Source organism: Oncorhynchus keta, chromosome 32 (assembly GCF_023373465.1).
Source record: "Oncorhynchus keta strain PuntledgeMale-10-30-2019 chromosome 32, Oket_V2, whole genome shotgun sequence".
NCBI classification, from domain to species: domain Eukaryota; kingdom Metazoa; phylum Chordata; class Actinopteri; order Salmoniformes; family Salmonidae; genus Oncorhynchus; species Oncorhynchus keta.
The window spans coordinates 8071568-8085309 of NC_068452.1; the positions used below are offsets into that span (position 1 = coordinate 8071568).

At 44.7% G+C, this 13742-nt stretch overlaps 1 protein-coding gene across 1 annotated transcript in view; it reads left to right on the forward strand.

The window, feature by feature from the left end:
* LOC118364978 (protein kinase C alpha type) overlaps nt 1–13742 on the forward strand; it is a 251842-nt gene that overhangs the window by 74064 nt on the left and 164036 nt on the right. Inside the window, exon 3 of the mRNA XM_035746840.2 lies at nt 10245–10327. Coding sequence (XP_035602733.2) covers nt 10245–10327 — 83 coding nt within the window. The remainder of the gene's footprint in view (nt 1–10244; nt 10328–13742) is intronic.

Genomic DNA, 13742 nt, shown 5'->3' on the forward strand with positions numbered 1-13742 from the left:
ACGAGGGTATGTTTGGCAGCATGAGTGAAGGATGCTTTGTTGCGAAATAGGAAGCCGTTTCTTCTAGATTTGAATTTTGGATTGAAGATGTTTAATGTGAGTCTGGAAGGAGAGTTTACAGTCTAACCAGACACCTAGGTACTTGTCGTTGTCCACATATTCTAGGTGAGAACCGTCCAAAGTAGTGATTCTAGTCAGGCAGGAGGGTGCGGGCAGCAATCGGTTGAAGAGCATCCACTTAGTTTTACTAGCATTTAAAAGCAGTTGGCTGTCACGGAAGGAGTGTTGTAAGGCATTGAAGCTTGTTTGGAGATTTGTTGGCACAGTGTCCAAAGAATGGCCAGATGTATACAGGTGGATCAGAGAATCACCAGCAGCAAGAGCGACATCATTGATATATACAGAGGAAAGAGTCATCCCGAGAATTGAACCTTGTGGCACCCCCATAGAGACTGCCAGAGGTCCAGACAACAGGCCCTCCGATTTGACACACTGAACTCGTATCTGAGAAGTAGTTGGTGAACCAGGCGAGGCAGTCATTTTAGAATCCAAGGCTGTTGAGTCTGCCGATAAGAATACGGTGATTCACCGAGTCTAAGGCATTGGCCAGGTCGATGAAGACTGCTGCACAGTACCGTCTTTTATCGTTAGTGGTTATGATATCGTTTAGGACCTTGAGCGTGGCTGAGGTGCACCCATGACCAGCTCGGAAACCAGATTGCGTAGCGGAGAAGGTACGGTGGGATTTGAAATGGTCGGTGATCTGTTTGTTAACTTGGCTTTGGAAGATTTTAGAAAGGCAGGGCAGGATGGATATAGGTCTATAACAGTTTGGGTCTGGAGGGTCTCCCCCTTTGAAGAGATCACCGCGGCAGCTTTCCAATCTTTGGGAATCTCACACGATACAAAAGAGACGTTGAACAGGCTAGTAAAAGGGGTTGAAACAATTTCCGCTCATAATTTTAGAAAGAGAGGGTCCAGATTGTCTAGCCCAGCTGATTTGTAGGACTCCAGATTTTGCAGCTCTTTCAGAACATCAGCTGTCTATATGGGTAAAGGAGAAGGAGTTGGGGAACAAATAAGGTATCGATGGAACAAAAAGGGTAGCTAAAGGCATTAGTTCTCCTTGACTGAGTAACTATTGGTGATATGGATGACCGCAAAGGAACAGTGCAATGCAGAAAGGGTGTTCAAGAGATGGTCTCAATTCCCAATGGATGATGTCTTCCGTTCAGCTCAAATGTGCGTATTGAGTGGAGTGTCCTTCATGTTTTGAAAAGACAGAGTCGTGTTCCCTGTCAAGTAAAAATCTCTTCCCTGCACCACTGTTGTACCTGGCTGTCATTGTGACCATGGGCTCTATAATACCCATAGTGTTGTGCAACAGGAGGTCCATGTCTCCTCTTTGTGAAGAGAGAACACTGATGACAGCGGAGGGCAATCATCACACACGTGCATTCATCCACATACACGTAGGCAGACACGCGCGCGCACACACCTCTGTTCTCGCCCTTCCACCCTGGGCAACCGATGGAGCTTGGGAGATATAATCATAAGAAATTAACGACACTGTCATTATTGCCCTTACTGTGCTTGTTCCCTTGGAAACAGATGACCCTTTCCCTGCACGAGGGGGCCCCTCCCTCTTTCCCCTTGACTTGGTCTTTTCCAAGGCGGTAGACTCTGGCTGTGCAGGACAAGATCATTCCAAACAGGGCTATGTTTTGAACTGACATCTTATCTTTTATAACTTAGCTCGTCGTGTTTGCACAATAGAACACGCTTTCAAATCACGCTCAACCTGATCCAGATTGCGATTTATAATGGGATGTTTTTGGATTGGGTAAACAACGTCAGTGATTGTGTGATGGCGAGGATGCAGAGTTGTAATTCCTCAACTTTTGCTTGAAACTGTGCACACTTACTTCTCTGGTCTTGTGTTGCACCTACCCCACATTTTCCAGGAATAGTCCTATCATGTTGCTGAATGTATCCAGGATATCCATATAGGCCAATTCCCACGAGTGTAAAGGGTTAACTGTCTGTGTGTGGTCCAGTTACAGAACAGAAAGGAACCCTACGGTGACACAGCTGTGGACGTGAGCGTGTCCGTTTGTCTCTCTCGTCTTTCTTTTGGTGCACAAGAAAGAAGTGACTCTCATCCGGCCCAGATCTCCCAAGTGTGACTAAACCCCTACCCATGCCTCCTAAGGCCTCCCTTGAAATCAGATGAAACTCCTTTCCTCCCTCTCTTCTATACTCACCACCCGGCACTGAGGAATTCCCCCGAGCTGAAGACTTACTAGCCTCCTCTTGGGGGAATTACATTTAGGGGGAAAATGTAGCTGTTTCTTCCTCAATTTCCCTCATGAGACCTCTGCTAGCCCCGGCTGAGACTCCAGTGACTTTAAACTAAGCTGCTCTGAGATTAATCACAGTTTCCACCCTACTAACCTCCACCAGGGCTGTGTTCAGTAGGCACAAAACGGAGGAAAAGGTACTATCTGAACTAGTCCAGTAAAGAGATTGTTGTGCTAAACATCGTGCAACAGTTTGCCATAATGAACAGGACCCAGATTTTGCAGTACAGTGGGTGGAGAGGGAGAGCATTGTACAGTATAGGGAGCTAGTTGGTTAACACTGAGCTGGAATTAGGAGCCCTTACTGTGCTTCTGAATGAGTAATTACAAACCTGACAAATCGAAAACCTTTCACTGTGGCTGCAAACAGAGCATCATACAGGAAGCTAATTGGTTTATTTGTATTTATTTTATTTAACCTTTATTTAACTAGGCAAGTCAGTTAAGAACAAATTCTTATTTACAATGACGGCCTACACTGGCGAAACCCAGGCGCAGCCGGGCCGCTGTGCGCCGCCCTACGGGACTCCCAATCGCGGCCGGTTGTGATACAGTCTGCTGCGGCCACTTCGGGGAACACTGTGCAGGAACCCTCACGTCTCTGAATGAGTGGCGTCATGACGTCATAAACCTGACCTGACAAACCTTAAACCTCGTTTGTGGATTTCACACTGAATGACATGACAAATGTAAGAGCATTCACAATCAGTCAATGCTTGATGGCCATCACATAAGCAATATTATCGTCAAGCCCACTCGAACACGTCACGACAATGGAGTTGTATCGTATGTCGTAACCAGGCTTAGCCTGCCACGAATGGTTATGCCCTACCGTCCATGATATATGATGAGTATTGTATGGGTTATATGATGAGTATTGTATGGGTTATATGATGCGTATTGTATGGGTTATATGATGCGTATTGTATGGGTTATATGATGCGTATTGTATGGGTTATATGATGCGTATTGTATGGGTTATATGATGCATGGGTTATATGATGCATGGGTAAGAGGAAGCTGCAGTAGTTCTGGGTTGGTTGTTAAAAGTCGCCGAAGCTGTGCTATGCTCTAACAGCTACTATTTCAGCTTTTATGACCCGAAAGAGTTTTTATTCCAGATGAAGACGAGGGAACGCTACATCCCACATACTGATAGAGGGCCTTTTATTGTTTTATTGGAATTACCCATCGAACAAGCTGCTGAGAAATCTGTTTGGGAGAGATCTGATTAAATACCTGCTGCGGTCCATAAGAGGGTAGTATAGTAGTCTGTCATTATGTTGATATATTATGTTGTAAAGTAAGGCTACTGGAAGTTCATGATTTTCAGCGAGTATGACTTCATGCCTCAGTAGATTATAGGTTTTCATTAAGAAGCTGAACATACAGAGTGATATGCATTATGAGTGTTGATGCAGAAAATAGCTGTAGGGAGACTGGATCTATCCAACATAAATCATTGTTACAACCTTGAGCAAGAATTGCATGCAGTCAAAAATGTGATTTCCTGTGTTTTTTGAAAGAAAAGCGGCTGAAATTTCAGCCTGTTTTAGTGGGATGGATTTTTGTTCTGTCTGGTGATATCACCAGGTGATAAATTAGTTGATAGACCAATAAGAAAGAAAGTTACAGACCTTTCTGCCAATAACAGTTTTCAGTTTTCCCTTCCCCTGTAATGAGTGCGTACTGGCGGCAGAGAAGTCAGGCGCAGGAGAGCAAAGACTGTTACAACGGTGCAGTTTAATAATAAAAACCACCGTGAACAAAAACAAATAAATACAATGGGACGAAACCCTTCGCACGCCAGACATATAACGTGCACAAACTCTTATGATCAACAATACCGGACTAGGACATGTGGGGAACGGAGGGTTAAATACACAACATGTAATTGATGGGATTGAAACCAGGTGTGTGTGTGGGAAGACGAGACCAAACAAATGGAAAATGAAAGGTGGAATCGACGATGGCTGGAAGACCGGTGACGTCGACCGCCGAACGTCGCCCAAACAAAGCGAGGGAAGTCGTGACATCCCCACTCAGACCACTCCCAGACAATCCTAGCAAAGTTTATTATTATTATTATTATTTATTGAGAAATGCACTTTGCGAAGAAGCTATTTTTGATTATTTTTGACTATTTGAAAACAATCACAGTAAGGTCCTTAATAATTGTTACCCAGAAGTTATTTGATATTGAGATAAAAAAATGGCTGCATTGTACCTTTGTATTATCTGAACGCACCGATCAGACTGTTTATGTGGATAACAGACACATTATTACCACTAAGATGGCCAAGCCAAATCTATAACCTATCGCTTCTTCTCCACCACATTTTTTGTTTCCCATTAAAACAGAAATATTGGAGTTGGCCAGGCTTGAGGGGGAATAAATCACACAACACGATAATGTCTGAATTCATTTATTTCTCCAGTTTTAGAACTCCTCCACGACGTTACTTAACATGAAAGATGGTTACTCCTTCTGTCATCCACTCAGGCCGTGGTTTATATTATATCAGAGAGGAGCAGATTTTGGGAAATATTGTCACCCCTTCCACTTCTGGATCTGTGAGTTTATGATATTACCATAACCTAACTGCGGACAGCCATCATCATCATCATCATTATTATTATTATGCCCATCATTATTATCCATACTTTCATTATTATTATCATCATCATCATTTGTATCGTCATCATTATTGTTGCTATGGTGATCATAATCGTTGTCATTATTGTCTTAATGGTCGTGGTTTCGCTGTATTGCAATGCAAGTTATTACAGATAATAGGCACATGAGTCCATAATACGCACCACACTAAATAAAATGAAACTAATTTGGATCTCTTAGAATTACTGTATGATTTGAAAAAGATTTTCAGGTCCCATTTAGCAGAGTGCTCTGCATTATTGTGCATTATTAGTGTTTCAGCGCTTTGGTAGTTTCCTTATGTATGGCTTCTCTAGTTGGTTTATGATGCAAGCAGCATTCTATCAATGTCAATTCCCTCCTCTCCCCGGTCTCCTCCACCCACCCTCGGACTATCCGTGTCTGGGTCGAGGTTGATTCAGTGCCACAATCGATTGGAGGTCGTCTCCAGACTCCCTCTCTCCCTGGTGTGGTGACTGACTGTCCTACTCCCCTGTCCTTGACTTCTCCTCAGTCTCTTTGGCGTGACATGGAAGACCTGACACAGTCTGGTTAGAGGCAGGGCGCTCTGCTCTTAAACACCTTCTCTTGTTCGCCTCTCAGGAGCACTTCACACCATAACCGAGAGACACGGAGACACACAGAAGTGACTATCAGGCCTTTAGCTGGAGTTCAGTATGCTTGTTTTTAGAGGCTCACCTCGCCATTAGAACCAGCACTTTTTTTTGTGCAACTTAAAAGGGTGGTTTTTGTAAATCAATATAATTATTGCAATTACGCTTGTCAGGGTCAAGCTCACCCAATGTTCTAACTAAAAGTACAAAAAAACAAGCATGCTGCCTCGTGCCAGCAGTTTTCAACAAATCTGTGTTTTTAATGTTCCCCGTACGCAGCAAACTGTTCTAATCAGTTAATGATAATTAACAGTAGCGTGACTAAGCCGAAGTGACGTCGAACAGCCTGTTGTGAAAGCCGGCAATGGGATGCCTTGCTTGCCAAAGATCGATTCTCAACCCCCCCCCCCGATCGTATTATTCTGACACATACTTCATGATCAAGTCAATGCGCTGATGTCTACATATCTTAACCCCTTATTCCAGATCCCAAACACATTCCCATTCTCGACTCCGCCTCATTCCACAGCAGTGAATGACGGAAACGAACGGATTTTGAATTGCAACCATTCGCCATGACGTGAGCGTGGTTTGATTTGAGTCGGGAACAACGGCAGGGAAAAGAGAGACCTTGTCATTCAGTTAGGAATCCCTTGTTCTGCTGCTGGAGGCGTATTTGAAGATGTAATAAGTATTTATTGTAACATCCACATTACATTGTGGCCCCTCCATAATTCATGGTGCCCTCGGTGTGAAATAATTAGATCACAGTGAGACCCTTCATTAAAAGTCAACATGACATTTTCTCTCTGCTCTTCATATTACGTTTTCACCGGCTCACTCACTTCTCCTTTTCCATTAGAATGCAAAGCCTTTTGAAACCTCACCAAGTCGTACAAAGTCTTGCTATCTTTTTGACGCCGTTATTTCTGATCCAGGTACAGCCTAAAAGTGATCAGTCTACCGTTGTTAAAGGGATAGTTCACCCAAATTTCAGGATTACAATGTTGATTTCCTTACCCTGTCAGCAATCTATGGACCAGGTTTTGACATCGATCCATGCTTTGGTTAAGTTTCCCTGGCACTGTTTCCAAATGCTCAAAATTATAATATTGGTACCGTGACTCCCATTCAAGTCACTGTACAGATATAAGTATTTTTCGCGCATTATGTTCAAATAATCGATAAGTGACTTTGTTGAGCTTCACAACCAATTTGAGGTTTTGGATATGTTGCGCAAAACATGTTAATAACGCTAACCAGGACTAATAATGCTACCAGGATGGGATTTGTGCCAAAAATGCTAAAACATTAGCATTTGGAAACCGTGCCAGGGAAATAAACCCAGAGCATGGCTTGCTGTCATACCTTGTCCATAGACTTCTTACAGGGTAAGGAAACCAATGTGTCATTTTGTAAATTTTTTAACTATCCCTTTAACTGTACTTCTTGTTCTGATCCAAGTGCAGTCCTGCAAATCCACCACTTTGTCCACATTGCTCCTGAGCCAGGAACTGTGTAGTGATTCACAGCCATTGAGAGTTTCACCGGTCCAAGTACAACCGTTGCATGCTCGGCTCATCCTTTCTCATAGAACCGTGAAACTCTGAGTAATAAGGTCCTGCTATTAGATTTGAATCGTCGCTCAATACAGTCCCACTGTATTTAACAAGTCTACAAAGTGGATCCCATTAACCTATGGCAACAGTTCAGTTGCATGAAGGCTTGTCTGTTCTTTAGGCCTCTAATGAAACTGTTGCTCCAACATGGCGGTGGTGATGGAGCAGTGGTGAAGCCCTAAGTGCTCCTTTCGGGCCTGTAGGAGAACAGTGGGTCTAGTTTCACCGGCAGATATCCCCTCTAATAAGGACACTAGGGCCTGTATCCATGGAGACGCAGCCGTAACCTCTTCCATCTTCAGCCTTCTGCCCTTTGACCTTTCTCTTTCAACCACTAGCGAGGAACGTGGCCCCTTCCAGAAACTCTAATAAAGAAACAATCGCCTCAGGGCAGGTTACAGATTGGGTCAGGTGAACTGCAATGTTCCCTATTGTTCAGAATGACCCAATTTCTCCTGGAGCAGCAGGTTCCTCTAAAGTGGTCCTAAAAATACATGCAATAAAGGCACTTCTCAGAGCAGTTTGGGAGCACTGAAATAGAATCGACGTCGACTGAACTGCTGCGAGACTTTAGCCTGTCTAATGGGTCTCGTTATTATGGCCGTTTTTAATAATGCCGCAGAGAGACCATAGTTCACCTCTTCCTCCGCATTTATTAGAGATTATAGACCGCTGTACATCTCTCTGACGGCTGGGGCCTGACAGTGCACTGTCTTCCTTCCCGGCCTCAAAGGAAGTTGCGCCACGCAAATGATAATTGTCTACCTACTGCATATTACCTGACGTGGTTCAGAAACCAAACTAATTTGCGAATAGGGGATAGAATTTGAGCGATCCTTTTTATTGCGTGTTGGTTTGTTGCGACCACACTCACTGTTTACTCGCTGATAACACTCTGTGGCATCATGTGGCAGTTGATAACGATCTATCGGGGTAAATGGATGCTTCAGACCATTCGCCGGCTATACTGCAGACTATATACGGCAGTTAGTTATTAATCATTTGGATTTACGGCGTGACTGCTTTCATGTGGGTGGCTGTGGTAATACGAGTTATGGGTTGTGGTCTCGCGAGGGGTGTTGACTGGTCTGAACAAGCCAGTGTGTCAGGGGTGAGATGGGCCGGGGTTGTTGATATTAATTTTGCCATCGTTAATGTTGATGTGAGACGTTTGGCCTTGATGCTTACTGTGTTTCAGTCAGATCAGACTTCCTGAATAAATGTAGGCCCAGCCGATACTCCACTAGGCTGGTTTTGTTGGTCAGTAGGCCTATATGTTGGTTTGAAAGCTAAAAGAAGCCTAGCTTTGAGTGGGCACATTGCGCCCTTCTACTTAGAATTTAGTTACAATTTCTACTACAGAAACTGTGATAATGATGTTAAAAAAAACTACTCTTTTGTACATTGTTACCCACCCTCTCACCGTCTGCTAATATAATGTAGCCTACATGTTGATATTGGATCATGAAAAGGTCAAAGAGGTAACAATTACTAGTGGTAGCGGTGCATCTCTGAACATCAATGCTATTGAACATCTGTGCCATTAATTTAGTATAGAGCTAACAGCACAGAAGGTAATTAAGTTTGGCTGGGCCTGTGAGAGCCAGCGATATAGAGACATGTACTGAACGAAAGTATAAACGCAACGTGCAACAATTTTAACAATTTGACTAAGTTAGTTCATAAGGAAATCAGTCAATTGAAATAAATTCATTAGGCCCTAATCTATGGATTTCACATGACTGGGCAGGGGTGCAGCCATGACACCAACTTGGGAGCCCACCCACCGGGGAGCCTGACCCACTGGGGGAGCCCACCCACCGGGGAGCCTGACCCAGCCATTCAGAATTAATTTTTCCCAACAAAATGGATTTATTATAGACAGAAATACTCCTCAGTTTCATCAGCTCTCCGGGTGGCTGGTCTCAGACGATCCCGCAGGTGAAGAAGCTGGATGTGGAGGTGCTGGGCTGTTGTGGTTACACGTGGTCTGTGGTTGTGAGGCCGGTTGGACGTACTGCCAAATTCTCTAAAACGACGTTGGAGGTGGCTTATGGTAGAGCAATTAACATTAAATTCTCTGGCAACTGCTCTGGTGGACACTCCTGCAATCAGCATGCTAATTGCACACCTCCTTAACTTGAGACATCTCTGGTGTTGTGTGACAAAACTGCACGTTTTAGAATGGCCTTTTATGGTCCCCCGTGTAAAGATCATGCTGTTTAATCAGTTTCTTTCCAGACCTGTTAGGTATCTTGGCAAAGGAGAACTGCTCACTGACAAGGACGTAAACAAATTTGTACATCACATTTGAAGGAGAAATAAGCTTTTTGTGCATAACGAACATTCCTAGGATCTTTTATTTCAGCTCATGAAACATGGGACCAACACTTTACATGTTCAATTTATATTTTTGTTCAGTGTACTGTAGTTTGGAGAGATGGAAAGAGATACAAAATATATAGCTACAATTCTGAGAGATCTATTGGCACAGACAGCAGTCTGTAGCCAAGCTAAAAGACCGAGCCTTCAGAGACGATCTATTATTCAAGCAGCCAATACACTCAGCTCCACCACCACCATTATCCCCCAGTGTCTGAGCTTAGCTCGGTTTCCAATGTGGTGCTAGCGTAGCCACACACTGGGTGTACTCAATGAGGCTGTGAGAATGCAGTGCCGTGCCGTTGTGTGTGTGCGCCTGTAAGGCCTGCGAGACAGTGAGGAGGTAGTGGTACAGTACAGTACTTTGGCTGCCGTAGGCTGTACAAGCCATCTGGAGAGGTGATTAGCCAGACCGTGTTTTTTTCCCCCCTCTGCTCTTAGTGGTGTCTGTTCTGTCTTGCAAGACTTCAGGCTAATTTAGATATGCTAAAGCTATGATACTGTAAAACAGATCAAGTTGTCTCACTCTTCTTTTTGCTCTCTCTCGCGCGCTCTCTCTCTCTCGCTCTCTCTCTCTCGCTCTCTCTCTCTCGCTGTCTCTCTCTCTCTGCAGTTTGCTGTTTCGTGGTCCACAAGAGGTGCCATGAGTTTGTCACGTTCTGCTGCCCCGGAGCGGATAAGGGTCCAGACACAGACGTAAGTAGCCGTACCCCCACCCTCTACCCCTCATGTTCTCACCGCCTCTCCACTCTTAGGGTCTCTAAGCTTCTGTCAATGGACCCCTAGCGAAAGGGGGCACCGCCAAGGCACATCTCTTCTAAGGATGCGTCGCAAATGGCACCCTATTACCATATAGTGTATAGCTATGTTGGTATAGGGTACATTTTGAGATGCAGGCTAAGTATATGGTTACTCTCAAAGTGACAGCCTTGCAGGACGGACCATACGTCCTTGTCTCGTTCACCGGGGCTGACCATTAAGGAAGAAGAATGAGTCTGGTCCTTGTTTGACAGGAGATCATTGTGTGTGGAGGCCCAGAGCTGTAGTATCATACATCACCTTGCTCTGTGTATTGGGAGGCCAGTCAGGCTAGATTTTTTTTGTCTTGAAGTTGTAGGAATTGAATTTTGGCAGAGTTCTTTTGGTTTGGTATCATAAAGAAGTTGGCTCTGTACTCTACTTTCAAACACCTGACAAGAACTTTCCATTTAAAATGGTGCGTTTTGAAACGGATAACAAAAATGACCACCTGGACTGTTATTTTCTCAATTTGATGCCTAATGAACGCAACCAGTCACTTTAGATTCAATGACTTTGGACACGTCTGCTTTAGTCTCTCACTCTGGCGGGGGGTCGGATAAGGAACACTGTGTCCAGGACAGGGCTCTCTGGATGAATCATACCAGCTGATGGCCAGCTTACCTCGTTTCACCCCAATATACCTCATTTATCTTCCGACGGGTCACTTTGTCCCAGTCATTATGTCACTCGAGGACACTTCCAGGTCCACTCCAAAGCACTCAGATGTGTACACTCGTTTACTCCCTGTTAAGATCTGGGACATGGGGGAGATCCCCCATGATTAAGACTTTTGATTGACCCCAGTAGTCTAAATAAATGACAACCCACACCAGTGTCATACTTGGCAGTGATGAAATCCCGCTATGCCCTCAGACGAACCATCAAACAAGCAAAGTGTCAATACAGGATTAAGATTGAATCCTACTACACCGGCTCTGAAGCTCGTCGGATGTGGCAGTGCTCGAAAACTATTACAGATTACAAGGGGAAACCCAGACACGAGCTGCACAGTGACGCGAGCCTACTAGACAAGCTAAAAACCCTTTTATGCTCGCTTCGAGGCAAGCAACACTGAAGCATGCACAAGAGCACCAGCTGTTCTGGATGACTGTGTGATAACGCTCTCTGAACTAAAAACTTTAAACAGGTAAACATTCACAAAGCCGCTGGACCAGACGGATTACCAGGATGTGTACTCCAAGCATGCACAGACCAACTGTCAAGTGTCTTCACTGGCATTTTCAAACGCTCCCTAACCAAGTCTGTAATGCCTACATGTTTCAAGCATGCAAACATAGTCCCTGTGCCCAAGGAAGCGAAGGTAACCTGCCTAAATGATTACCGCACTGTGGCACTCACGTATGTAGCCATGAAGTGCTTTGAAAGGCTGGTCATGGCTCACATCAACATCATCATCCCAGAAACCCTAGACCCACTCAATTTGCATACCGCCCCAACAGATCCACAGATGATGCAATCTCTATTGCACTCCACGCTGCCCTTTCCCACCTGGACAAAAGGAACACCTATGTGAGAATGCTTTTCATTGACTACAGCTCAGCGTTTAACACCATAGTGTCCTCAAAGCTCATCAATAAGCTATGGACCCTGGGACTAAACACCTTACTCTGCAACCGGATCTTGGACTTCCTGACTGGTCTCCCCCAGGTGGTAAGGGTAGGTAACAACACATCTGCCACGCTGATCCTTAACACTGGGACCCCTCAGGGGTGTGTACTTAGTCCTCTCCTGTATTCCCTGTTCACCCACGACTGCATGGCCAAACATGACTCCAACAACATCATTAAGTTTGCTGACGACACAACAGTGGTAGGCCTGATCACCGACAATGATGAGACGGCCTATAGGGAGGTGGTCAGAGAACTGACAGTGTGGTGCCAGGACAACAACCTCTCCCTCAATGTGAGCAAGACAAAGGAGCTGATTGTGGACTACAGGAAAAGGCGGGCCAAACAGGCCCCCATTAACATCGATGGGGCTGTAGTGGAGCGGGTCGAGAGTTTCGAGTTCCTTGGTGTCTACATAACCAACAAACTATCATGGTCCAAACATACCAGGACAGTCATGAAGAGGGCACGACAAAACCTTGGCATGGGTCCCCAGATCCTCGAAAGGTTCTACAGCTGCACCATCGAGAGCATCCTGACTGTGTACGGCCCAGTACATGACTGGGGCCAAGCTTCCTGCCATCCAGGACCTAAACAATAGGTGGGGTCAGACGAAAGCCCATAAAATTGTCAGAGACTCCAGTCACCCAAGTTATAGACTGTTTTCTTTGCTACCACACAGCAAGTGGTACCGGAGCTCCAAGTCTAGGACCAAAATGCTCCTCAACAGTTTATACCCCCAAGCCATAAGACTGCGGAACACTTAATAAAATCGCCACCGGACAATATACATTGACCCCCCTCCCTTTTATACACTGCTGCTACTCGCAGTTTATTATCTATGCATAGTCACTTCACCCCCACCTACATGTACAAATTACCTCAACTAACCTGTACCCCCGCACACTGACTCGGTACCGGTGCCCCCTGTATATAGCCTCCACACTGACTCGGTACCGGTGCCCCCTGTATATAGCCTCCACACTGACTCGGTACCGGTGCCCCCTGTATATAGCCTCATTATTGTTATTGTGTTACATTTTTATTTTAGTCTACTTTATATTTTCTTAACCCAACATTACAGTTTAAGAAGAGTTAAGGGCTTATAAGTAAGCATTTCACAGTAAAGTCTACACTTGTTGTATTTGGCGCATGTGACAAATAAAGCTTGATTTGATCACATTAAAAAATATGGCTAACTTTCAGCGTCTGTGTTTTAAATCTCTCCAGAATAAATCTTACTTGGATCTCCACTTAGATTCCATAGCAGTGGATGAAGAGTGACTCCTAGTACTTTCCTCTGTGGGAGTGTGTCCTCCGAACCCTGTTAATAATATATATATATGTTAGGTGTGAAGGTACACTAGCCTGGCCTAGCAGCACAGCTCTGACTGTTTGCATCCCAAAACACATCCTATTCCTTATACAGTGGGGCAAAAATGTATTTAGTCAGCCACCAATTGTGCAAGTTTTCCCCCTTAAAAAGATGAGAGGCCTGTAATTTTCATCATAGTCCTGCTAAACTGAGGTCGGTTGTGGTAATGCACCTTATTATGAGAGTTAGTTGCCAATTGCCAAATAAAGTCCAAAGAAGAAAAATAAGTCTGGAAGGAGGAGGGATGACTAGAATCGATTCAGTTGACCGTTTTATGTGTGGATTAATTGTCGGAGTAGAGGACCTT